This window comes from Mytilus galloprovincialis, chromosome 8 (assembly GCF_965363235.1).
Source record: "Mytilus galloprovincialis chromosome 8, xbMytGall1.hap1.1, whole genome shotgun sequence".
Classification (NCBI taxonomy): Eukaryota; Metazoa; Mollusca; class Bivalvia; order Mytilida; family Mytilidae; genus Mytilus; species Mytilus galloprovincialis.
The window spans coordinates 43031912-43059062 of NC_134845.1; the positions used below are offsets into that span (position 1 = coordinate 43031912).

Below are 27151 nucleotides of genomic sequence, written 5' to 3' on the forward strand. Positions count from 1 at the left end.
TTGCCTTTATATACCTATATATGTAGCTCCTTTTTAATTTGATATCTTAATGGACAAATTGACATAGTGGTATAACAGTACAACATATGAAAAAACTATGAAAATCATTCGAAAAGGTCTCAACTCATCAAATTGATACAAAGCAGAGAAAACACAAGACTGGGCGTGGCAGGGTAAATATACATCCACACAAAAACAAACAGACAATAAGATCGGATCTTAGAATACGTACTCTAAGTTACTAACAGGTATTTCAATCTTTTACAATATACTAGTAATATAAGAGAAAAAAGTTGAATAAGTTTTGAGCTTTTGTAAAAAAAAAATCATCAAAGATACCAGGCTTATTATTGATACACCGGGACGCGTGTTTCCTTTACGTAAGACTATGATCTGTGGCGATAAAATGAAAACAGTTGAAAAGCATTATCAAATAAGAATCTTAACAGCATCGACAAAATAAAGTTCTAAATAGTTGTGTGCAAAAAACGGCTGAGCATATCAGGAATATGACAAGTTAAGCATCTATACTATGACTTGATTACTGCAATCCATATTCAGCAACATATCAATTGATGAAACGTGTTATACTGTTCATGGTTCAAGTTTAAGACTGAATAAACTTGTTTCTTAAAGGTGATAGGCACAGTAATAACCAACCAATCGTTGATGACAACCGTAGAATAATGCAACAATGTTTATGTATTTTGCCACTGATGATTGTTATGTAAACGCTTATTGTGTTTTATAAGTCTAGCAGGAATATATCATGACTTGTTTTTTACCACATAACGTCATGACCATTTTATAGCAAAACAAGTGCACCAAAGCTAGAATTTTGAATAACAGTGAATTTATTGCATATTTTTTCAGAACAAAATAGAACAGATATAATCGTTAAAATACAAAAGTTGTTCGAATCTTAGAAGACAATAAAAGTACTGTACAGGCAATTCAAATAATGTGGCAGAGATATATCTAATACTTATGATTTATAAAAATTACATTCAAATATAAATGTTCAATCAGTTAAGTTACATATACACAAGACTCGCAATGAAATTGTGTTCAGCAATGATACAGATATAAACTGAAGAATAAGTTTGGCAAGAAAATGTATTTGAACACTGTCCAGTTATAAAATACTGTTAAAAATATCATATCACAGAATATAGTTATCATTTGGTTAAATGAAATGACGCAATGTCTCTGTATCTACCAATATCTATGACTACAAATGACTGACTTCGCGACGTATATTTAATTTGAGCGGAACAGGTTCCTTCTTTCTTAAGGAGAGACGACGAAGAACTTTTCCTTGTTTAATTTCATTAACAATGCTATCAACAATCTTCTTGTCCTCAGATTTACTGGCATGTAAAAAGTTACCACCTGAAATAGAAAAACTTGTCTTATTGCAAATTGTCTCTGCAAATACCAATATAAATCGGATAAAATACAGAAATTGTACAATTTTCTATTTCTTTTTACCAAGGTTATAAAAAGTGATAAAACATGTATTTAAATTCCATTTCCATGCAATATGTAGGTCTCTGACAAAAGTTCTGTCGTAATACCACGCGTGACTCATTCAAAACCATAGTTATTATGTAGACTCCCATGTAACTTATTGTGATATTTAAGTTCTTGCATTATATACTCACAAAGCTATTTTTTGGACCCTTGCCTACTGATACTATATTTACGTAGTATGTAGACAATAAGATTCAACCATCATGTTATATGCATGAGACAACAATGACACACCTATTATAAAATCCTAAATCTGCATAACAAAACTAATCTTTTATTATTTGACAAAAACTCCAATTTCACACGTGTAATTAATTTATTATCAAATAAACATTGATGCCATTATACAGTCACTGTTACTGCAAACGAAAGAAATCGACATTACATAAGTTGTAAGGTTATCACCACGTTTAGGTTACGGAAAAGTATACGTGTTGTCTTTACTCACTATTATTATAGCGACATGTTTTGTGATTCTAGAACTTTAGTTTCCAGTAAAGTCATCTAATGTTGAGTCCTACTTTGAAATTTGACGGAGTCAGGATGCTCATAGCGGGTAAAACATGCATTACAGGATACTTGTACTCTATCGACAAACTCAGACAGTATGGCTCATTTAAAGGATATGGTTCCATTCATTTTTCTTAGTAAACAGGATTTGTCCCATTTTAATCGATCTACGAGATTTGAATATTGTAAACTACTGTTGTCTTAATTTACTGCATCATATTGTATTTCTCAGTACGTTTGACAGCCACCAATCCATCAAACATCAGAAGACTGCAAATGCATTGCTTCGCTGTTCTTTAGTATTGTTAATTTACTTACTTCTCCTTTTGCTATATATTTCTTCCTGTACTTTCCGTCTTTTCTCTGCAGTTTCCAGTTGTTCTTTCTGTGTTGTCAGTTCCTTCAAGTGATACATCGAAATGAAAGATAATGAATCAACTTTACATTTCAATATTATTGTTTTCAATAACTGCTTATTTATAGCTTATTTGTTTACTAAAAAAAAATGTTTAAAGACAGGTATAAAAAAAAATAATGCAAGTAGTACATAATAAAATAATTAACAACGGTTGGAAGTAAGATAACACAATGTCAATAAATATAAATGCAGTACTAGTATAACAAAATCAGTTAAAAATAGAATGTTAAATGATGTTTTATATAAGTGTTCATAGCATTTAAAAAATATCTCATGATGTATTGGTTTTTGAATACATGGATCCATATCATTAAACTTGAAATAGAGGAGCATAGAGTTATAGCCATACGGTTCATTTCTAAAAGTTTGCAATGAAGTTATGTCACCAATACAAAATGCTTAAACTAAAATAGATTTTAATGATTAAAACAAATAGGATCTTACTTGTTGGCAGGTCTTGATATTTTCAGTGAATTCTTTGAATGTTTCCAAAAATTCATCCAAACTAAATGATCTTTCATTTTCACAGAAGTGTTCAGCCATCTTAGTAGATAATGCCTTTACACGGCTTATTCCCTCTTCCACGTCTTCCAAATCATTCATAGCTTCCTATTAGTAGAAAAAAAAACGTTAATGTGTGTGTCATTTTGGTCTCTTGTGGACAGTTGTCTCATTGGCAATGAAACCACATCTTCTTTTTTATAGTTACCCTAGTTTGCATATTGAGAGCATTTTTGTAAAAGAAAAAATCGTTAAAATAATAGCAAGGTCATTTAGACTTATTACTTATCATATTTATTGCTTTGAATTTATTTCAGTCAATAAACCAAGAAATGTTCAAAATTTTATCAATCGTGTAGCGAATAAACAGTCATATCATAATCTATAAGAAAGACAACTGCAACAATAATCTGTGTTATAGGAATAAACTTAATACAATGCCTCATTTATGAAGCCTTTTAAAGTAGTATTTTTTGTAAACCTTTCCGGAGCACCTGATTCAATCTTGATTTATGGTGCTCAATCACAAGTTTTCTTTATTTAGTGCTTTGTGGACCTTTTTTTTCTTTTTCGTTTTCGTATTTTGCCAAGGTATTTTCAGTTTTTCGCCGACTTACGAGTTTGCAATGTTCCCTTGGCATCTTCTGTCTGTTTTAAAATATATTCGATGTGCTTGAATATAAATCAACAAAAGAGGTTTTTTTTGTAGATAAATGAAAAATATCAAAACTTACAGCCATAAAATCAGCAAATTGTCCTTTGACTTCCTCATCTTCTACCTTATCTACTTTACTCTTTATGTTTTGGACGTGCTTTTTAAGGTTGTTAAACTCTGCTACGGTTTGTGCTAATGTAAATCTAAAAAAATCAAGGTACAAAATAGGTTATTTGAGATAAACGTCAATGAGACAGTGGCACTGAAATCAAAACATCTGCAGTAATATAAGTTATCTACGTTCATATCCGTAGATATGGATATTTTGACACCTTGCAGTATACAAGTTTACCCTGAGGCGTAGCCAAAGGGTGCACAGGGTAATGAAGAGTGTTGGAATATGTATATATGCAGATATTAACTTAGATAACGATTTTAATTCGATCACAAAGTGTAACGTGAAAGCAACGTTGTTGTTTTTTCGTTTTCTTAAAATCTGTTATTGAAATTTTGGAATTTGAATTTTTTTAACGGGATGAAGGGTACTACCTGTGGTAGAATCCTACAGGTAGTCAAATATCAGACGTTTTTAATCCGGAGACAGAAACTAGAATGGGTCGAACTTGGCGCTTAATGCTGTGAGAGTTACATCACAGACGGCGTGACGCCAACGGTGGTCATTTGCATACCTAGGTCAGTAGTCTAATTCATTGGCAGCCAAGTGATGCTTTTACTAAAATGAGTACAAATGAAATATATAGTCACATACATCATGTATAACCTACAGATTCTATATTTCACAAGCCACAACCATGGATCTAAGAAACAAGCGCGTGAAGACCCCCCCCCCCCCCGGTTATGGTTAGCAACGTCCGGATATATGTTAGAAACACCCAGGGGTATGGGTTTTGAAACGACGTGTGTTACTCAATCAAAATACTAGAAATGTATAAAGCCGAGGATAATATTCTGTATTCTGTATTTTGTATATGAAATATAATATATTATATGTTATCATAGCGATACTAGTTTAAAATGTACTTTTTTTATGGCAAGAACAATAGTTATACTTGCTACATTTAGATAATATTATGTTTGTTTTCATGTTTTTTGATGATCTTTTCCTTGCTGTTATCAACAGCCCGTTAGTTGTCATTTCTGTGTTGACATGAAATATCATTTATATGGTTATATGTATAATCATACTGTTAACACAACTTCACAACTTTAAATTCTTCAGAAAACTAAGGATGTTATTTTCCCTACAAATGGATCACCTTATCTGTATTTATGTTTTTTTTGTCCTCAATGATCTTCACTTGTGAGTCTTTTCTAGACGAAACGCGCGTCTGGCGTACACAATTATAATCCGGGTATCTTTAATGATTTTCTTCTAAAATTATACTACATGTTTCGGCAGACGCTAGGTTGCAAAACACTCAGGTAGTGTATTTCAACAAATGACACAAGATTTTCGTAATTGACACTTTACGTTCCGCCGCAGATGAACATTGTGTGTGGTCATTGTTTTGTTGAATATAAACTTTTGCTTAAATGAGTATTTGAGTTTTTCTTTGACTCGAATTTTTTTTCAATGATTTTTTAACATTTTAAAAAGTCTGGGTTGATAGACTTTTACCGATTTATGTTTGTACTAATCAAATTGTTATTATCAAAATTTACCTGGCAGCTTTCTGGAGAAGGTCAAGTAAATCATCAACAAAACCTAAAGTATCCTTATTTTTTCTTTCCGTTTCTTCCACAAGATGATGTAGTAATGTCATTCTAGGTACATTAGATTTTGTATTTACAAGCTTTTTCAGTGAGCTTATTCTAAATCCTATTGCATTTCCACAATTATTTTTCTACAATATAAATGACTAAACATATCAAAAAGACGAATTAGTAAGATGAAAAAAAATATCGAAATATTATCAGCTAATTTCAATATCTTAATTAATGCTTTCAGAAAATTATAGTTCTCAAACTCTTTGTATGAACATGTGGATGAATTGAAATAAATGTTGAAATATTGAGACAAGTTGTTTTCCATTCGTTTGATGTGTTAGAGCTCTTTATTTTGCATTTTTAAAAGGGAGTTTCCCTCGAAAATCGGTATATGTTGTTGTTTTAACTTTTTCATGACTTGGTCAACAATTATTAACAGAATATCTGTGCTATAGGTGATCAGAGATATGTTCTACTTGTCGTAATCACAAATCTGTCTCCTTTTCCTCAATATTGACATTCCCGTATAGGACTTGCATGGGGATTTTTATCTGCAAGAAAACCTAGTGGCACGAGAGCTACTTGCCGATCTCCACCAACTGAGTTCACCCCTGAATTTTTGTGGGATTCGTGTTGTTCAATCGTATGTTTTTGTGCGGTTATGTTTTTGTTTGATGAATATTTGACGTTTTTGGCTATGTGGTTGTTTGTTTTGTTGGAATTATCTCCTTGTAATCTTCTCCTACTGTTGTTTTTTTAACCCAATATATTTGTAGTCTCGTTATACTGGGCTTGGAATGCATTATCCACATTTAAACATCACTCAATAACACGATTTCTGTGTTGACATGGATATCAATACTGTGGTCATTTTTATAAATTCCCTGTTTACAAAACTTTGAATTTTTCGAAAAACTAAGGATTTTCTTATTCCAGGAATAGATAATCTTAGCCGTATTTGGCACAACTTTTTGGAATGTTGGGTCCTCAAAGCTCTTCAACTTTGTATTTGTTTGGCTTTATAACTTTTTTGATCTGAGCGTCACTGATGGGTCTTATGTAGACGAAACGCGCGTCTGGCGTACTAAATTATAATCCTAGTACCTTTGATAACTATTTCCCGTCTTTCCGAACTGTAACTAATGAAATGTTTATCTAGCTATAAAATCAAGTTTAGTCCACCATTTCCTACACGAGGATATGCATGTGCCAAGTTAGGAATGTGACAGTTGTTTTTCATTCATTTAAGTGTTTAAGATTTTAATGTTCACATTTGACAAGGGACTTCCAGTTTTGAGTTGTCCTTGAAGTTTGGTATTTTTGCCATTTTACTTCTTATGAAAATACTATCAAACAAAATTAACTGATTTAAATGCAAAATAGACTTACTTAGTTTAAACTGCATTAATAAATGCGCAAAAATAGTGAGACTATTTGATACATGATCAACGTTTGACAGAATTAGTAAAGTTACATAATATTATATCTTATTCATACATGTATGCACATTGTTACTGGAGGAACCGGTATATTTTATTAAAAAGACTTCCACACAACCCTTCCGATGAATCATTTAACAGCGAAAAACGAATGAATATAATTAAAATCGTCTACGTTTGTTTAACTACTATCTAGGGATCAACCATTTAAGCAATGGAGTAGGTATTTCCCCCTGAAAGTGTGATAGATTTCCATAGTTAGATTTTTTTTTACTAACTTGGTTGTAGAAATCTAAGTTTCTTGCTTTAGAAATGACACTAATAGATCCCCTTTTTATCACTTCTTATGTATCATTCAATTAACCTTCGTACTCCTTTGAGATTTATCATAATCTGACTGATACAAAACATAAGGTGCATTAAACATTGAATCAATTCTTTATCATCGGAATTTTCTAGACATTAGATTATGACATCTCTATCAGGTTTTTTCGATGTAAACACATGAAGCTAAGGAATATTTTGGGAATGAAAATTGAAATGAAAATAACATTTAAGTACGTGCGTCCAAAGCACTTTCTGGATTTATATTCATAATAAAACCCAAACATTTTAAAGCTAAGGATGTATAAGACCGAAAACGCATGAAGATAGATATGAAACTATTCATTTTGTTTCGAAAGTAACAATTCAATTGGTCATTCGGAAAACTCACCTTGTTTATAAAGTTTCCTGCATGAAGTATATAACGAAAAAATGATTTGATCGAATGATTGTCATAAAGCTTTCTACAAACTTGATTCAGAATTTGAATATTTGGTCTTATTGATCCAATCAAAGAATTAAATTCTCCTTTCAAAATTATTGCTTCAATCCGTAATTCATATTCTGAAAGTTTAATTAATTCCATGAAAAACTTTTCAGCATCACCAAGTCTCTCTTTGTCTCCTTCAAACTGTGTAAAGGTGTCTACCTGTAAGAGATATTGCAATTTAGATAAACAAATTAAATTTAATTGATAAAGACATTCGCGTATTAAAATCAGAATAGATGTCTAAAGTATATTACTATACTATTGTTGGATGGCAGGCAGACTTACAGTGAACTGATATCGGTCCTAATATTTTTTTCATTGCACATATTTAATATTTATCTCTTTGGAGTTCCCCCGGGCAGTTTTACTTGCCTGTTCCGAAATATGATATAAACAATTTTTATTTTAATCAATATGCTCTAAAATATGTTAAAAAATCATGAAACGCCGTTTTCCAAAAAAACAAAAATGTCCTGAAGTTTATTAAAATACAAAGAGTTTATTACTAGGTTTAATAATACTGGTGCCTTCATTTTCAAAGAATTGTTATACAATAAATTTCAAATGTAGATCATATTTAAAAGATACGATGGTAGATTTTAAAACGAAAACTTTGGCATTGTTGCAACAACCCTCACGTCCACTTTTTATAGATTGTGTCATCACAGAATATGTACTAACCAAGCGCAACATGATGGGTACCTCCAAATAATAAGGATAAATTTTCCCTTCCAGTGCACATTTAGTCATCCCCACGTGTTGGTGAGTTCGTGTTGCTCAATATTTAATTTGTATGTTGCGTTTTGTCGACTATGTTTTCTTTCCATCTATTTTCCCATCGTTGACCTTTTTATTTTGATATATGATTTTTTAATGTTCACTTTGTAAAAACTCTTGCTACAGCAATCCTAATTAAGAACATACTTTTGGCGAGAAAGGCATGCCTTATTATTTTGTGTTCAATAAAATGGTCTTTGTATCTTTTACTCGTAATGTACCGTTAGCAGAACTCGCACTGAATATAATGCATTGTTCCTCTTAAATTCTTATCTATTTCCATAGTTTGGTGAAATTTGCTTAGGTCAATAACAGTTTCGATATTTCATAATCTAAAATCGAAATAGTATCACAATTTTTTAAACACTTCATAGATAAAAATAATTTCGCCTTACCTCATCACACGAAGGAAGAAGTTTGTTCAAACTTTTAAGTTTTTCTACACCAACTGATCTCGGATCTCCTTCTTTTATTAATTGTATTATCACATCTGGGGGTTTACGGAACTGTTTTAGGAATATATTCGCATTCATGCTTTTCTTTGCATCTAGTAAGGAAATCTATAAGACGAAACATACATGTTTAATGCAAACTTGACAGCTCTTCTTGACAATATCTATATAAGAGTGAGATTGTACAGAAAAAAAACCTATCAAACAGATTTCAAATTACGTTGATGTACGCAATATAGATCACCACACGGCCTTCACCACCGAGTAATACTCATACGGTATAGTCAGCTTTAAAAAAAACCACGACAATTCAATATGAAACATCGATGTTGCAATAAAGTTACCAACAACATGCAGGTATGGGAACTGCATGTGCGCTTATAATAGCAGGCTTGTTCCTGATTGCTACAAATCACAGTTCATGACCAAATTCAGTAAAGATCCGTCTTAACGCCATCTAATTTAAAGGTTATATGAAACTAACGATTACCTTGATAATGTTTTTGCTTACATTAATCTAGAAATTGCTTATTCTACGGATGTTGTTTACCCAATGAACTGCCTTGAAGCATATCTTATATAAACGGCAATAATAACTATGTAAAATAAACGTCCATGTCGATCTCCGATTTGTGAAATTTTGTTATGCAGTCAACTAATTTTTTTCTCCTCAAAATATTTAACTTATTAAAAAAAAACTTGTTAGGAATTTTATTTCACTGTGCACATGAAATCCTGACGCAACAACAACATATCAGCAATAATGTAGACTGATTGGCTGTTAACGTATAATGTTTGCAGTTTTCGAAGCAATTATCTTTACTACTAGCAGAACGCAAACTGCTTAAATTAAAAAAAAAAAAAAACCAACCATTTAGAATAATTAACGTATGTCAAACTATATGTATTAAAGCTTATTGGAAAATATGCAATCTATCATTGATATTTTGTCCTACACTAAACCAGTACTACATTTTCAATTTATACTTATAGAGGCATGATGCTAAATTGCTTTTTGGAATTTTTTATCCAGCACGAATCCGGGTAAAAGTGTTCGTATTATCAATATTATACCATTTGTGAAGTGGAATGCTTTCTTGCTAATTGTGCTTGATTGTTTTCTGGTTTCAATAGAACAGCTGGCGCCGTTTGCTTTTGTGAAAACCATTCCTCTAACTTCAGATATTCTACGTCTACCTTGTCCTCCATACCAAGGACATCTGCCCAGACGCTGGTTTCTGTGAATATAATTAGAAGTTGTTATTTAAACTGAATGATATATATGAACTATTCTTTAGTGACAATACATCAAGCCGATAAATGATATTTATACATGTATTATGACCAAAGATTAGCAAGTTCTATTGGTCTTGGCATGTCACGAAAAGTTAGTTTCATGAAGTAATGATAATTGTTGAAATATGTTAATAAGATGTATCTAAAAAGACTAAAAGATACAGTAATAATAATTTTAAATTAAAAAATCTAATAGGATAGTTCACTCTTCTTTAGAATTGTAAACAACAATTTTTTTTATCTTCTTTCTGTACTATAAATTAACCGCATCTCAAATTAGAATTATCTTATGAGAACTGTAAAAGTTTTTGCTACAACGAAACATTTTCAAAGATCAATTTTAGTTATATTGTTGGTTTGAAAGGTATCGTATCCATATTTACTTTTAAAAGAGGCAGGAGGTAGTTTGTTCCAGTTGAAGATCTTCATTTTACAATGTGGATCCGGTGTTGTGATTGCTGGCGGAGGAGGGCTTGGAGGCTTCAGTGCCCCTGGTGCACCAGGCGGAGGTGGAGGTCCTCCCATTCCTGGAGGCGGCGGCGGTGCAGGAACTCCACCAGGCGGAGGTGGAGGAGCAGGAATACCACCAGGCGGTGGTGGTGGAGCAGGAACACCACCAGGTGGAGGAGGAATACCGCCAGGTGGTGGTGGCGGGGGAGGAGGCGGTGGCACAACAATTGGTCCTGAGGTCATAGGCATTGCAGCAGTAGAACCCTTATATTCTTTAGTTGGTAAATCCGCTGTTGCTTGTGAATATGCTGATGAAACGGCTTGTATTGCTTCTGTTGCGAGTTTGTTTCTATTAGCCACTGACATTCGCATGCGAGGAAGGTCGTCATCGGTTTGAACTTCTTTATCCTCTCGTCGGAGTGTTTTTATTGATAAGCCTCTTTTAAGGTGAGATTCTGAAGAATCTAAACTTATTGCTTGTTGCGTAAGTTTTTCTACCAAAGTCCATGTGGCTTCACTACATTAAAAAATAAAAACGTTAAATATTGTACAATGGAAGATGTTATTGAAATAAAATTCAATTTAACTATAAACGTTTTATCATAATGCATGTAGCACTGAGAGTAGCATTTATTTTGTGTTTGTATTGCCTAACAAAAACAAGGCATCAATTACAAAATTGATAGTTTAAAACAGTCCGCACAAGTGACTAAATATACTGGTTCTGCAGACACGTCTCTCTTAAATCGCTTATCGATGCCCTCACATATTGCAACACGACATTGCTATCTCATTAGTTTATTAATGTATAGAAGGAGCGGGAAAAACTATCATTACACACTTTCATCGAAAACCATAGTTTCCCAAGCAAACATATTCCGAATAACAGTCTCAGAACTAAAACACCTTTGATTACATATGTTTTACCACAGCTAGAGAATATGAAAGAACAGAGGTTCTAATCCCCCAAACACATTACAACGCATTGCGCGGGGGGTTACTAGTTATCATAAAATTTGTATGTCAAGCGATTTCTTTGCGATCTTAAAAATAAGTTTAACCTGCATTGTATGTTTAAACTTTGACGTAATAAAATTAACATGTCTAATATATGGCTAAAGATTATATCATATAAACTATATTTAAAATATTACCTGTTACTATGATGTGGGTCAATTTGAAACAAACTATACAGTATACTCAACAATGAGTAAGACAGGGGTGTATGGGAAACCTGCAATAAAATTATGATAGATACTAAGTGTAACTGTGATAAAGATCAATTTAAAACAGACTATACAGTATACTCAACAATGAGTGAGACAGGGGTTTATGGGAAACCTGTAATAAAGTCAATGAGGGTGTTTTAAAACTTATGTTCTAAAGTTTTTCGACTTTCTTTAAATTTCTAAAAGAAAACAAATGTTTCTTGCATCCTCTATTGTTTATCTTTTTCAACTACAACAAAAATTAGGCGAAAGATACCAAAGTGACATCCGAACGCATAAGTCGAAAAGAAACTGAGAATGCACTAAACGTTCAATATCTTTACTTCATGCTGAATAGTCTAGAAGTTATTTCGTATATTTCGAGCAAATTATCTAATATTTATGACTTGAATCGAATTGAAAATATACTCATAATAAAACATTAATCCCAGACATTTTAAAATAAAATCTCTATGTATTATGCAGAGTTATTTTCTTAAATCAATATAGCCCAATAATTAAGAAATGTTAACTCAAATAATTTACAATATTCTACCTTCTTGTCAATAGCATCAAAAAGTGCTTTAGGATCCTGAATGTTAACTAAACTTTGTTCTCTAAGATCTTCCAGAGCCTCATTGTCAGCTGCTAATTCCTCTTCAAATACGTCACACTGCACGGTTAAATTTGGATCAACATCTTGTCGTAACAGTATCAAAATATCAAGAATTCCTAGTGCTGTAAAATATAATTCATAAAATCATTGTCAAAATTAAGAATGGAAACGGGGAATGTGTCAAAGAGACAACAACTCGACTCATGGCCACCAATGGGTATTCAACACATCAGGAAAATCCAGCACACTAAAGTTGTATCTTTTACATTATAAATGTTACATTATAAATATAGTTATAATGTTTACATTATAAATATAGTTATAATTATGGGTTTGTTCATCAAGATTTGATCGAACCTGATTAGTTTATTGTTCCAAGAGAAGGCATCAGTGTACTCGGAGTGGCTGTGTGTGTTTCCCATTTAACAGGAAGATGGAGAAATGTACCACGAAATGAGAGAATTTGTCCATTTTGTAAAGCTGGTCTTGGGGGTATGTACCACTATATATGTATATGTACCAATTGTGAAGTTAAAGATTTAAGGGGGAAGTTCATACCTCATATTATTTATAATATCCAAATGTTAAAAAAGTACTGGGCATGCTTAAATATTGTAATAATAATGTGGTGTCTAAGCTGTCAATTTTTTTTTCAAAAGGTAGAAAAGATGCTTGTCTGATTTAAAATTGAAATAAACAAAGTTTTATTGTATAATTTAAAAATGTATACTGTATGTATTATGAAATATGTTGTTATTTATATTGTGTATAATATGCTCCTGTTACGCAGTCTTCTGCGGCTGAGTTTTCTTTAATAAACTATGAAACTATATTTGTTTGAGTGTTTGATTATGGTTTTCAGTCTGTATACATTCGTTAACACATAAATGTCATCTCGAATATAATATAACTAAAGGAATATAAATTATTTGTTTTTGTTCATGTAACTATTGTTCGAATTACTAGACAGAAAAACAATGAAACTAATTTCTCATCAACACTTCACTGAGGACAATTGTATTTTCTGTAAAAGTAAAAACGTTATCACAAAAAAACAAAAAATTAAAATTCAATTATAATAGATTTTCAGATCAATTTTATTCGATAGTCGCAAATATACGTACACGTGCTCTGCTGAAATCGCCATGCAATTAGTACAATAGTCAAAAAGAATACTACTAATTTAATGGAACATATTTGATTAGTATGTTCATTATTTCCGATGTTTACAATGTTTATTTTGAACTGAAAACAGCTGTTTACAAGAAGATGAACAGATGTTGAACATTTATTTTGTATGAAATGAAAAGTGGACACTTGTAGACATGTAGAAAGTTTCATTCGTCAAACAAATTAAATCATAACAACACGCATTTTGCACATTTAAACTTCACATAAATCTTCTCCATTGTGTTAGAGAAAGAAAGACGTGGAATTCTGTTTTCTTCAGCTCAGTAATGTTAACATATTAATTATTCATATTATTGAATTGCAACAAGTATATATGTATTGCCTTTAAACCCAAAGGGATAAGTAAAAAAAGGGGGGGAGAGGGGGGGGGCGGTGATGCCTAACATTTAAAGTAATCGTTTACGAAATTATTATAAAGTTACATTATGGGACTACAAAGTGAAGGTAGAAAGCGAAATAATGCGTGTTGCTCAAGCAATCGAGTGAATTAAAACTTTCATTGTGATCCGAATGTCACTTCATAATCATAAAACGTAATATTTACAATGTTTATAACATAATATGTCAAATAAGGCTTGGATAATAAAAATGTACCTTTAGTTATACAAGTACTTATCTCATTACATACAGTAATGATTTTCGGTACTTATACATCTTCGGATTTCAAATGTTTGGCTTTAAGCGTTCCTGATGAAGGTAAATCCAGAAAAGCGCTTCGGACGCAATAAATTATTAAACGTGTTGTTTTATATTTTTACATCACTGGGTCGATACCTCTGCTGGTGGACTATCAGTCCCCGAGGGTATCATCAGCTCAGTAGTCAGTGCTTCGGTACTGACATGATTAAACAAACTTTACTAAAATTGTCCGTTTATAAATTTTGAAATTATTATGAAACTAAGGTTTGAACTCCCTCAGGCAAAGTTGGCTTTAGATGAATTTGGCTATTTATTTTAGGTATTTTTAACATATATAGCTCTTCAACGATTTTCGGTACTTATACATCTTCGGATTTCAAATGTTTGGCTTTGAGCGTTCCTAATGAAGGTAAATCCAAAAAAGCGCTTCGGACGCAATAAATTATTAAACGTGTTGTTTTATATTTTTATATTAATACATGAAATGAAAATTTACAAGTGTTTATAACTAAATGTTTGTATGAAATGTTATAAAATACGGTATCCATAATATGAAAAAAGAAGATATTAAAGTTAATACGTCAATGACAAATCAACCCAACGACAACAACAGCACAGCAAATAGATGTCAAGACAGTAAGTCCTTCAAAAAAGTTCATTGACTACACACTATTTCAGATTGTAAACCATCTCGAGTTTTGACAAGTAAAACAGACAAAACAAATAAAAATAAAACAATAACATGTAACTAACGATAAAAACATACTTTGTTCCAGACTTTGCCTGTCCCAAGTCAGGAGCCTGTAATTCAGTGGTTGTCGTTTGTTTATGCGTTACATATTTGTTTCTCGTTATTTTTATTTTTGTTATATATAAATAAGGCTGTTAGTTTTCTCGTTTGAATTGTTTTACATTGTCATATCGGGGGACTTTTATAGCTGACTATGCGGTATGGGCTTTGCTCATTGTTGAAGGCCGTACGGTGACCTATAGTTCTTAATGTCTCTGTCATTTTGGTCTCTTGCAGACAGTTGTCGCAAAGGCAATCATACCACATCTTCTTTTTTTATATTTGCTCACATAAAGGATGGATTCGCTTTTAACGCCTTAATCCCAACGTTTTCGTTTCTTTCAGTAGAATAGCAAAAGTGTTCTTGCATAAAAAAGATTGCACAATAAAAATCAATAAAAGTTAAAATCGTATCAAAGAATAGAGGCAGTTTAGATATGAAAACTCTGATATCGGTGGCTGTACTTCCGACTACATTCCACACAACAAGCGTTCATGCAAAAGCAACTAAATACTAAACTTCGTACGATTGTACAATTCTCGAAGAACATTTTTACAGAACAGATGCGGTAAAATGGTACAACATTGAAACTCTCAATACGAGCTTTTTAAGCCAAAAAGAATAAAGATTTGAAGGGCAACTGGTAATTTTGGATAATAGTGTCAACACATTCTGAAAGTATGAATAAAAGAAGATATGGGTCATGATATTTTAACAAAACAGCAACAAAACGTCAAAAATAACACAAAAAGACGGCTCAGTGTTTTCTGCTCTTTGGTTGGATTGTTGTCTCTTTGGCACATTCCCCATTTCCATTCTCTATATTATCTAGAGCGCAATATATATATAGTCTTCAAAAGAAGACAGATATTTATACAGTATTTCAAACTCTGAATCGTGCAGATTCTTTAAAAACAAACAGAAATATTAAAATATAAATAAATTTTGTGTTTATACTGTCTTCTGATTGGTTAAATTTATTAGTTTTATTTTCAATGTTGTCAATTTTTATGGCGACACGCCCACTTTGACGTTGTGTATTCATACGCCAACATGTGTGTACGTTGTTATTGTTAATATAAATAATATTAAAAGTTCTTTGAGCCTTAGTTTTGATAGAAATTTATTTATAATGAATGGCAATAATTTATTTTGATTTTATTGAACCATAAAACTAATTTTTGACTCTTCACATTTTACATAATCCGCTTCGCGGATTATTCAATGTGAAGAGTCAAAAATTAGTTTTATGGTTCAATAAATTCAAAATAGATAATAGCCATTCATTAAATGACATCAACTCCAAATGCTTCAAATAACAATAAATCATTAAGATGTGACACATAAGACAACACCAGACAAAATTTGTTTGCTCTAAAAGTATTATTGGCTCTGAAACGCTCTTCCTATTCATTAGTTCCTATTGGAATCATACTTCTGTAATAACAACCTAATATATTTCTTATTCAATTTAACAAGACTTTGAACAAATGTATGATATATGTTTTTTGATAAAAATGCTTTTACGTTCATTTAATTAAAATTCAGACTTTACTACACACACGTGAATTACGAACCAACTGTGAAATGTCTACTCTTTTGGACACAATCATAAACTTATCTAGATTCTAGACACTTTGTCGTGGCATTGTATATTTGTGTCTTTTTACGGAGAACTTGCGTTCAATTATTTAGAAATTTCATATAAATATATGAATATGTCTAGTCAGGTTACATCCTGATAATTGGACATGTTACATCATACAATAGTTATATTAAATAGTATAGGATACGGAAACATGTGAAATTATAATGAATGCATGTGGCGTAAATGTCAAACGTTAACTTGTATAAGTGAACCACAGTGTAATTGGTTACTGTATGTTATTTTGCGCATGCCTCATAGTAAGTGGTCCTTATTTATGATTACAAGGATGGATTTACAGAATAGAGAACAATGGGCCAAAATTTAAGAATACTGATTAATGGGTTGCTACGACATAGAAAAAACCGCTAAAAAATAACAAATATAGAAATAAGTCATACGACCCTCATTTCTTTGAGTATAATTGTCCTTTCATTTATTTATTGTAAGGAAGCTGGGATATGAACAATTTAATGATTAGTTGTTTGTTAGGTAAATATGAAACGATATGGACACGTGAACGACGAACCAACGAACGATCGGATGCAGATGCGGATCAAGGAGTTCGAAATGAATACGGCCAAGTAGGTAACGTTAGAGGTATATAATTCTGTAGCAAGTAGAACATGTAGAAAAAAATAGCACTTAACAATACTAGTATATGGAGCTGCATTAGCTCCACCTTAAAAAGCCTCAGGTCAATTATTGGACGTTCAAGTCAACTTTGCTCAATGAAAATCATTAAATCGGACATAAAATAAAAAAATAAAACTACACGTACATACGAAATCGCATCGTACACGATGTCGGTCATGAAGTTCTTCGTTTGATACCACAATAGAATTGACCAAAGCCATCAGTGTTGTCCTGTACGCTGTCAGATCGGCAGCACGAAGTTCCTTAATCAGAAGACTGAATTTATATGGCAGCTTTCTCCAGATCTAAAAAAAAATTAATAACAGAACTTCAATAAATTTATTCATTTGGCAGTCACAACTACCAATACTTAAATGATTTGTTAGGTTTTATTGTAAGATTATCTATTTGTATATAAAAAAAAAAGTATACTGAATTGCATATCAATATCTCACAGTAGTATTCACTCCGGATACTCCTGGCCAGTCCGGTTTCCCCGCCAATAAAAAATGTCAGTTATCTCATTGAAGACACTGAAATGTCTTTATGGTCCAAAAAAGAATATATAATAATTTGGTAAGCGCAACCCCACCCGAATTCACTTTCGAACGGCATAGCTCAACTATTAAAAGATTGTCATATTGAAATATTTCGCGTATATGCACATTTTTCAGTTATGACAATAGCCTAAAAATTATCTTTGATCTTTTCAAATACTAAATTAACATAAGGAATACAATAAGAAATATAAAAACGTGGTTATTAATATTACCCTGTATTGCTCCATGGCATCTAATGTCAGATAGAAACCTTCTTTAGAGTAAACACACAGAGCTGACAAAAGTTCAAACATTTGCATTTTTACCATTACGTTGTTTGTGTCTAGGGCTGAAATTATAAAACATTAAGTTTAGTAATCATTTGCATTTATTTTCCATCTATGAGTTTGACTGTCCGTCTGGTATATTTCGTCCCTCTTTTGAATTTTGACCATTACATTGTATGTGTCTAGAGCTGAACTTACAAAATTTTACATTGGGTTGATTAATCAATTTAAAATTGAACTAAAATTATTAGCTTTTCGTCCCTAGGGGACCTGAGGAGATAGAAATATGCTAACTCTAGGTCTTCTTCCGATCGGTAGACTAATAAAAACTTACCAAGGAGGTGCGTCCGTTAAGTTATTAGAGAGTTAAAATTCGCATACACGTCCTGTCGTAATGGAGACGTTTTAGGTGGCACGGTAGTATTTCCTGGCCCATAAGGGATAATGATAGCCTTTTTAGAATTTTCACCACTTTCTAACACTGCAAAAAATTCTACATTCACAGTTAACTGAAGTTTTTTCATTTTACTATTCAGAAATGAATTTGAATACGTATCATGACCGTTTACTTTTTTTGCTATTTTTAAAAACCTAAGGCCACTAGTACTTTTAGGTCTTTTATGGTGCAGTGAATACAAAATTTTAAAAAATTCTCAAAAATTCATTTTCATCTGTATGTAAAATTATTTCATATTTTTCTACACCTGATTCATCCCTCAGTTTGAGAAAGTATGTTCAGTTGATACTGTATTTTTTGTCCAATCACACTGTGTAGATACATTAACCTAAGTAGGGTACACAAAAGAGCAACCTAAATTCTGGAATGCAAATACTACCGTGCCACCTTTACTAATGCTTCGAGAAGGGAGAGTACAAAGAGCCATTTAAATATCTCTCTGAGTGCTCTGCATGTGGCCTAACGCAAGGCTTAATTTCTATACTTATATATATCCAATTTACTCTTTTTCAATAACAACCCCTATTACAGGATCTGACTATTATATGTATTGCTTGTTTGATCTCGTCTGAACGTTCACGAAATATTTGCCACTGGACGTTATGCAACAAAAATTCAATACATCAATCAATTAGGTTTTGTAGAACAGTTAAACATATTTGCATAGATATGTTGTTTGCCCTTTCGTCTGATAACATTTGATAAATAAATTACGACGTGAATTTGATAAAATTGTTGCATTTAAATCAATCAGATGTTAAGGTTCTTCTAAGTTAATGTGATTTCACAATTTATATGCCAATTATTCTTAAATGTCAAATTACTACGAAAGATTTGCAAAAACACAATTTTATACAAAATTCTTGGTATAATGATAGACAAAGAAAAGACATGAATTGCAAGGTAAAATAAATCATGTAAGGATGCACACGTGCATAACACAAGGTAATACACAATGTAAAACCTGAGAAACAATTTATTTCTCACTGTCTGACATCTTATCCATCATGATCTTGCGATGTTCTCTTTGTTAATAAAAGTACTGTCAGTTACACTTTTGCATGTACTAGCACTTATTATGTAACGAAATATACAAAATAAATGTAACAACATACAAGCGAATAACGCATAATTATTTAGTGATTAAAACGCAGTAAGAATATGATTTTACATGTTTTGATATTTTTTATTTTGTTTGCGTAAATCCGGCTACATCTGTTATGAAAAATTGTCTATCTTTTTCTTTTGATACGGTTTAGTTTAAACATATTTATTTATAATGGATTGGGAAACAAGTTATTACAACTTAAAATAATCCCTTTCCACTTTGTTGGTGTGAGTGCTGCCTCGTAGCGAAAATATTTAAGATGCATTATTTGAAGAAAAAAATTCCCAAACTTTACTGAAATATGAGAACATAAAATGTTCATCGAATTAAAAAAAAAAATAATAATAATAACTGAATAGTAGATCGGGATAGGGCAGCTCCCCTTTTTAATGTCAGACTTAAACACTAAATGTCATATACGCGATCCTTACAAGATTTTTTTGGATAGAAAGATGATAAATGGTGGTATTATTGGTATCTCTATTTTGTCAACATTTGTTTTGTCTACCTTTGCCACAGATGTTTTAAATATCAATAAAAGAAGCAACCTTGAAAACATTGTGTTTTTGATTTATTATGACCACAACTTAACAATCTTATTTACCAGGAATGATTTATTATAGCGATATACGCGTTTAAACCATTAAAATAAATGTCACCGAACTCACTAAAATTATCTTTACATTCAGTCATGAACTTAGAACTCTCTCTAAATAGAGTCTCGCAACATTAATTTAATCCTATTGATAAGCTAGTCGAAAAAACATGGTTTTTGAACCAGGCTTTTTCTTCGCTAGGTTGATGCATCTTATTGTTCGCTGCAGTGGTTTATTGTTCGCTAGCTTGCATTGAGTGTGGTGTTTATTTAAAATTTGCTTTTGCTTTAAAATATCTTTCTTAAACAGAAAATGGTCGATGCTATGTATATTTTTCTTTTTATATGCTTTTTTCTTTTCGTCACGAGTGTTATTTTTTGTGCCTATCTAATGGGTCAAGCCCTTTTCAACTGTATTCTACACATTAATACAGTTTGATCTTCTGTTTTACTGACACACCACTGGCCAAGGAAAGGGGAGAGTCAAAGCGGTCACAAACATAATATACTCGAAACTCGCTTACATGTGCCTGTCTCAAGGAAGAAGATTGTTAATAATTGCTGTGTCGGACATGTCGATTTTGTTTCTTTCTGTCTATTGTTTCAGTATAAATTAGACTTTTGGTTTACTTTTTGCATTGTTAACATTTTGTCATTGTTGAAATACTTTCATATCTGGATATACGGTGCTGGACTTATACTTATTACTGAAGACCGTGCATTGATCCCTAATTGTTTATAATTCCCTCGCCAATTTGTCTGGTGACAAGTTGTCTCATCGGTAATCATACCACACACAATTCCATAATTTTTATATGATATGCTCTCTATCTATAAGAGAAGACTGATCAGAAATAGACTTTAATAATGTTACTTGTGTACAAGTGTAATTTTATGTCCACTGTAATTAATTTTGTCATATGAACGTTTTGATTATCGTCTGTTAAAGTCATTAAGTCAAATGGCTATCCTGCTATAAGAGATTAAGATAGCATTTTTCTCCAAGGTCACATAGTAAATACTTTTATTTGATTTATATGTTTTATTTTTGTAAACAAAGAGTTGGAGAATATTTGGAGATCATAGGTATATAAGAGCTCTCTGTTTTAGTGTTTGGGGGGATTGAAGGCAAGAAATTTAAGAACAATACAATGTGAAACGTTATTTAAAAAGGATTATTGTTATTCTAGATAACATTTTTAGATATATCTTAGCAGATTACTGATAGCTTTGGAATTATTATTATTTCTTATATTTTTTTTGTCCGCACAGTATTGGAGACTGTTGCGTGGTTCCGCTCAGTATTGGACGCTGATGCGTGGTTTTGTCCGCACAGTATTGGAGACTGTTGCGTGGTTCCGCTCAGTATTGGACACTGAAGCGTGGTTTTGTCCGCACAGTATTGGACACTGTTGCGTGGTTTTGTCCGCATAGGATTGGACGCTATGCGTGGGTTTTAGTGTGTGTACAGTATTAGACACTGTTGCCGATTTTATACCATGTGAAAGTAATTTGCTAATGAATATTTCAATTATACATTTTTGTAAACTGTATGTTATGTAAATAGTGTCCGGAATGGAATTTTAATAAATAGATTAGTGAATTTACTTGTATATTTCTTTGACAACAAGACTACAGATTATTGGATTATTTTGTTCTTGAATTTTCTGTGATTTCATAATACCCGGCCTGACCAGAAAGTTTGATGTAACTCGACCGCCATGGCATTTTTGGTGTCAGAAGTGGGATACAACAAGAACAACTAGTGGATTATAATATTCAACATATGGACTACCAGATATAACTTTTGGATGTACGTTAATATATTTCTGAACTGTAAGTGTTTCGTCATTATATTTTCATTATTGATTATTTGAATACGTAATTATGGGCCGTACTAGGAAAACTAGAAATAGAAGTCTTTCACCTGCTCCATCTGTGTCTGTAGTGCGAACACCAATTTCATCTACACCTCATGAGCGCAGAGATTTGCCTGAAGTGAAATCACAAGTAACACCGTCGAAATTTTTTGGAGACGTTGGGGAAGAATTTGAAAGCTGGATTAAAATATTTGATAGGATCAGCCGAGCCAATCGTTGGAGTGATGGCAGGAAGGGAGAAATGTTGCCTGCGTACCTGAGGGGGAGCTAGAGCTGCTGACTATTTCGAGGATTTAGACAGGGAAATTCAAAATGATTTTGATACAGCTGTGCAAAAGTTAAAGCAAAGATTTTGCCCAAAAGAACTTGAGCGTATGTACTATAGTGAGTTATTTCAGAGGAAGCAGATTTCTGGTGAAAGTGTTGAAGACTACGGAAATGCAATCTTAAAACTGGCAAGACGGACACATAGTGGCGTGTCTTTTGACGAGCATGATAGGTTAGCTATGGAACACTTTTTGCAAGGACTTCATCCTAGTTTAAGACGATTTGTTATGATGAGCGACCCCCAGAGCTTTGAGCAGGCATTTCGAATTGCCAAACGGGAAGAGTGTAATGAACGGCTTACACGCATAAAAGAGGTGAGTACTGCTTGCGCAGTAAATGCAGTGTCCGCTGATGCAAGTGTTATTCAAAAACTTGAAGATGTAACTAAAAAATTAGATATGCTGGAGAGAAAAATGAATAGTGTAAGTGTTCAATCATATCCAGGACAGGGTAGTACAACCCAGTTCGCACAAGGAAATCCTAGAGGAAGTGGTTTAAGGTCAGAAGATGGAAAGCCGATATGTCATTACTGTCATAAGATAGGCCATATTGCGCGGTACTGCCCTGCTAAACAAGGGATACAACAACAGCAAAGGGGAGGTGGACAAACTGGTTTAAACTAAGACCGGCTTCCTTCATAGAGGGGAAGGCGGCCACTTGTGTAAATAAAAATCCCTCGTTTTTGAATAGGACTGATGTTCAACATTTCCAAAGTGATTGTGTAGATAATTTAGATTTTAATGATACAATTAAAATTAATTCTATTATTCCTGATAATGTGCAAGGAATTAAAATAAGAGGAAAAGTTTTCATGCGAGACGCAACCTTGTTAATTGATACAGGAGCAGTTGTTTCTTTAGTCAACAAAAATATGGTGCCAAATATTGAACTTTTAAATGTTAAACCGAATTATAAACACATTGTTTCGGCAACCGGCCAGCCTCTTAATATTACTGGAATTCTTGAATGTGAAATTAGTGTTAATTCGGAAGTGTCTGTGCACAATATGTATGTAGTTGAGAATTTGCTATATGATGCCATTATTGGAACTGATATTATGAAACGAATTGGAATAGTTATTGATATGAAAGATGAAGCTGCTTACTGGAATTATATGTATGTAAAGTTCATAGGAAGTAGTGATCAAAATAGCGTCGCATCAAGTTCTTTGTACGGGGTGAATTTAATTCAAACAGTTTATATACCAGCTAGATCAGAAATGATTTGTTTTGGAAGAGTAAACGGAGATGTTAATGGGATGATTGGGATCATTGAACCTAAGAGTCAATCAACTTCAAAATAGAGTGTTTTACCGGCAAAAGTCTTGGCAAAAGTTTGGTTTGTGACAAGGATGTTGTGTTTAAAGTGTTGAATCTGACTTCAAAACCAGTTAAACTATTCAAGGATACCAACATTGGTACATTTGAGGAAATTGATGAGCTTTCTGATGAGGAACCACTGCCAGAAGACCCTTATACAACATTTTCTCTAATTCTATATAGTGATGTCTCGGACAATGAAATTTTAATAGATGAAAAGGAACATTTAGATAATTTGGACAAAACGTTTTGTGATATCTCAAATGACTTCCAGCTTGTTGAGGACAGTGCCAATAAATCTGAAGACAAAGAAGACAAAACTGGTGATGACATTATTTCTATATCAGATACTTTGACATTTGGTGATATGAATAGTTCTTCTCATGTTGTTACAGAAGAAACATATCTATTATCATCGATTAACACAAAGAGACTTTTCTTATTTCAATGGGGTAAAAGAAACATTAAGTAGAAGCCGTACCCAATATTCAAACAGATTGAATTTAGAAGAAATAGACTGTTCTGCCTTGGCAGCTTGTACCGTTATAGTGAAGTCAATGAACATTCAAAAAATTAAGACAAAAGATTTACAAGTGCAGACAATTTATAATGCCATGTTTATGCTGGATTTTATTTGAACAATTAATCTGTTTTATTCATTAAGTTTTAATATAGAAGTAAGAGTTCGATGACTGAGGTCAGTCATCCTTTAGAGGGGAAGGAATGTACAAGTGTAATTTTATGTCCACTGTAATTAATTTTGTCATATGAACGTTTTGATTATCGTCTGTTAAAGTCATTAAGTCAAATGGCTATCCTGCTATAAGAGATTAAGATAGCATTTTTCTCCAAGGTCACATAGTAAATACTTTTATTTGATTTATATGTTTTATTTTTGTAAACAAAGAGTTGGAGAATATTTGGAGATCATAGGTATATAAGAGCTCTCTGTTTTAGTGTTTGGGGGGATTGAAGGCAAGAAATTTAAGAACAATACAATGTGAAACGTTATTTAAAAAGGATTATTGTTATTCTAGATAACATTTTTAGATATATCTTAGCAGATTACTGATAGCTTTGGAATTATTATTATTTCTTATATTTTTTTTGTCCGCACAGTATTGGAGACTGTTGCGTGGTTCCGCTCAGTATTGGACGCTGATGCGTGGTTTTGTCCGCACAGTATTGGAGACTGTTGCGTGGTTCCGCTCAGTATTGGACACTGAAGCGTGGTTTTGTCCGCACAGTATTGGACACTGTTGCGTGGTTTTGTCCGCATAGGATTGGACGCTATGCGTGGGTTTTAGTGTGTGTACAGTATTAGACACTGTTGCCGATTTTATACCATGTGAAAGTAATTTGCTAATGAATATTTCAATTATACATTTTTGTAAACTGTATGTTATGTAAATAGTGTCCGGAATGGAATTTTAATAAATAGATTAGTGAATTTACTTGTATATTTCTTTGACAACAAGACTACAGATTATTGGATTATTTTGTTCTTGAATTTTCTGTGATTTCATAATACCCGGCCTGACCAGAAAGTTTGATGTAACTCGACCGCCATGGCACTTGGTTAATGTACATGATGTATGTACTTTCCTTTTTATTGAGACTGATTACTCAATGAGATAGTAGATAAGCCAGAGTGCACATTTAGTCCATTTTAATATAGACAAGGAAGGGTTGAACATCTTATTGTAGTCTGTTAATATCGAAATAAAAATACTGCATAACAATTGCAATTAGAAGTGCAACACTTAACTTCATCGTCAAATGTAATAATAGCCATAATTAGTGTACAAAGAAAACTTTCTATAATGATTTCCGCAAAAAGTGACCATAATGTTCTTAAGAAGATCATGCACAGAATTAGTTGAGGAAGAATGATTAAACACGTGACTTAATTATAATTCAATTGTTTTAGTTATTTATGTCAAAATCGATTGATCTTTATCATCACTTGTAACAAGGGTATATATAATTAGAGTTCAAAATTTACATAAAACGTTCCATTACGGTTTCCGAAAAATGTGACTTTCAAAATTATTTTTGTAACGTTCTTAAAAATATCAGGCTATTAAAGAATAAGTTGAGGAAGAAATAAAAACTCGTGATTTAATTATAATTTAATTGCTTTAGTTATTCATGTCAAAATCGATTCGCCCCTCAAAATTTATTTAAAGTTTTCTGTATATATAGAACCATTATGGGTATAGTTCTGGTTTAATTGACTAAACCGTTTAAAAATAAAAACTTCATTGTTCTTTTATACGTGAAACATACCTGAAGCAAATCTCCGCCCAAAAATGTTGTCTTTTCTTTCCTTTATTTTCAATAAACAATCTACACCACTTTGTGAGTTGACCACCTCTCGAATACACATTATACATTCTAACTTCAGAACCATATCCGACAGATGATGGGTTTTATAAGCCCCTAAGTTTTTAAGGCATTGGAATAGCATCCCTAGGCCGTCAAACTGTAGAAATTCTGTCATCCAGTCAACATCGTTGGATTTAATACATTTCCTTAATTTTACCAAATTTTGAAGATTTGGATTTTTCAGCCACATGAGAAAATTAACAGCATCCATTTTAATTTCGTCGTCATCTTCCAAACTATCGATATCTTTACCAACCATAAATCCATCGGATCTATGTCTCTGAGCCCGTTTTTGTTTTCTTTTGTTTGCAAAACGACTGTTTTTCTCCTCTTTTGATTGCTCTCTCATACTCATCTTCAACGTCTGTGTAATAACTACTCCTTTATTAAATCAGAGCACAAATTCCTCCAGAAATGTTATCACAATCTAAATATACTGTGTATATCAGTCAAAACATAAAATATCAATATCTATATCTTCAGTAATCATGTAATCCGATAAAAGTTTTCTTGTTTATCTATATATTTCAACACGGTTCTTTGTAAAATTTTGAAGATTGTGTACACACTCCTGTTTACTGATAAAAATGCACTTCAAATGTTACACAGTACTGCATCATCATATGCGTTTGTTGTTATTCATGCACGTGCTTCAAATTCCATCACAATGATAATTTGTTCACCCACAGACAACCGTTAATCTTTAGTTCAATTATAATATTTTTCTTGGTTTAATGCCCAATCTATTCTTTCACCAAGCAATCTTCGCATACATATATTTATCATTTTTCAACTTTCCAGTGATACACAAATATCCGACAGAACATGTATATAGGTGGAATGCAACCTAAACTTTTCTATAGACTTTACGAATATTATACCTGGGAACAGAATATCTAACGGTCAATATATATGTTCCTGATTATCCTAACATTGAGGTTGGTTTACACTC

The 27151-nt window shown here is 32.4% G+C and overlaps 1 protein-coding gene across 1 annotated transcript; it reads right to left on the reverse strand.

The window, feature by feature from the left end:
- Positions 1 to 836: 836 nt before the first annotated feature.
- On the reverse strand, positions 837 to 26975 carry LOC143042000 (inverted formin-2-like). The gene is made up of 14 exons (XM_076214201.1): positions 26101 to 26975; positions 18072 to 18187; positions 17445 to 17604; positions 12338 to 12519; positions 11728 to 11807; positions 10507 to 11090; positions 9902 to 10065; positions 8771 to 8935; positions 7500 to 7757; positions 5301 to 5482; positions 3697 to 3820; positions 2906 to 3070; positions 2362 to 2443; positions 837 to 1392 (listed from the first exon to the last, which is right to left on the reverse strand). The coding sequence occupies exons 1-14, from the start codon at positions 26552 to 26554 to the stop codon at positions 1232 to 1234; spliced, it is 2877 nt and encodes a 958-aa protein (XP_076070316.1). The 5' UTR covers positions 26555 to 26975; the 3' UTR covers positions 837 to 1231.
- Between the last annotated feature and the right edge of the window lie 176 nt (positions 26976 to 27151).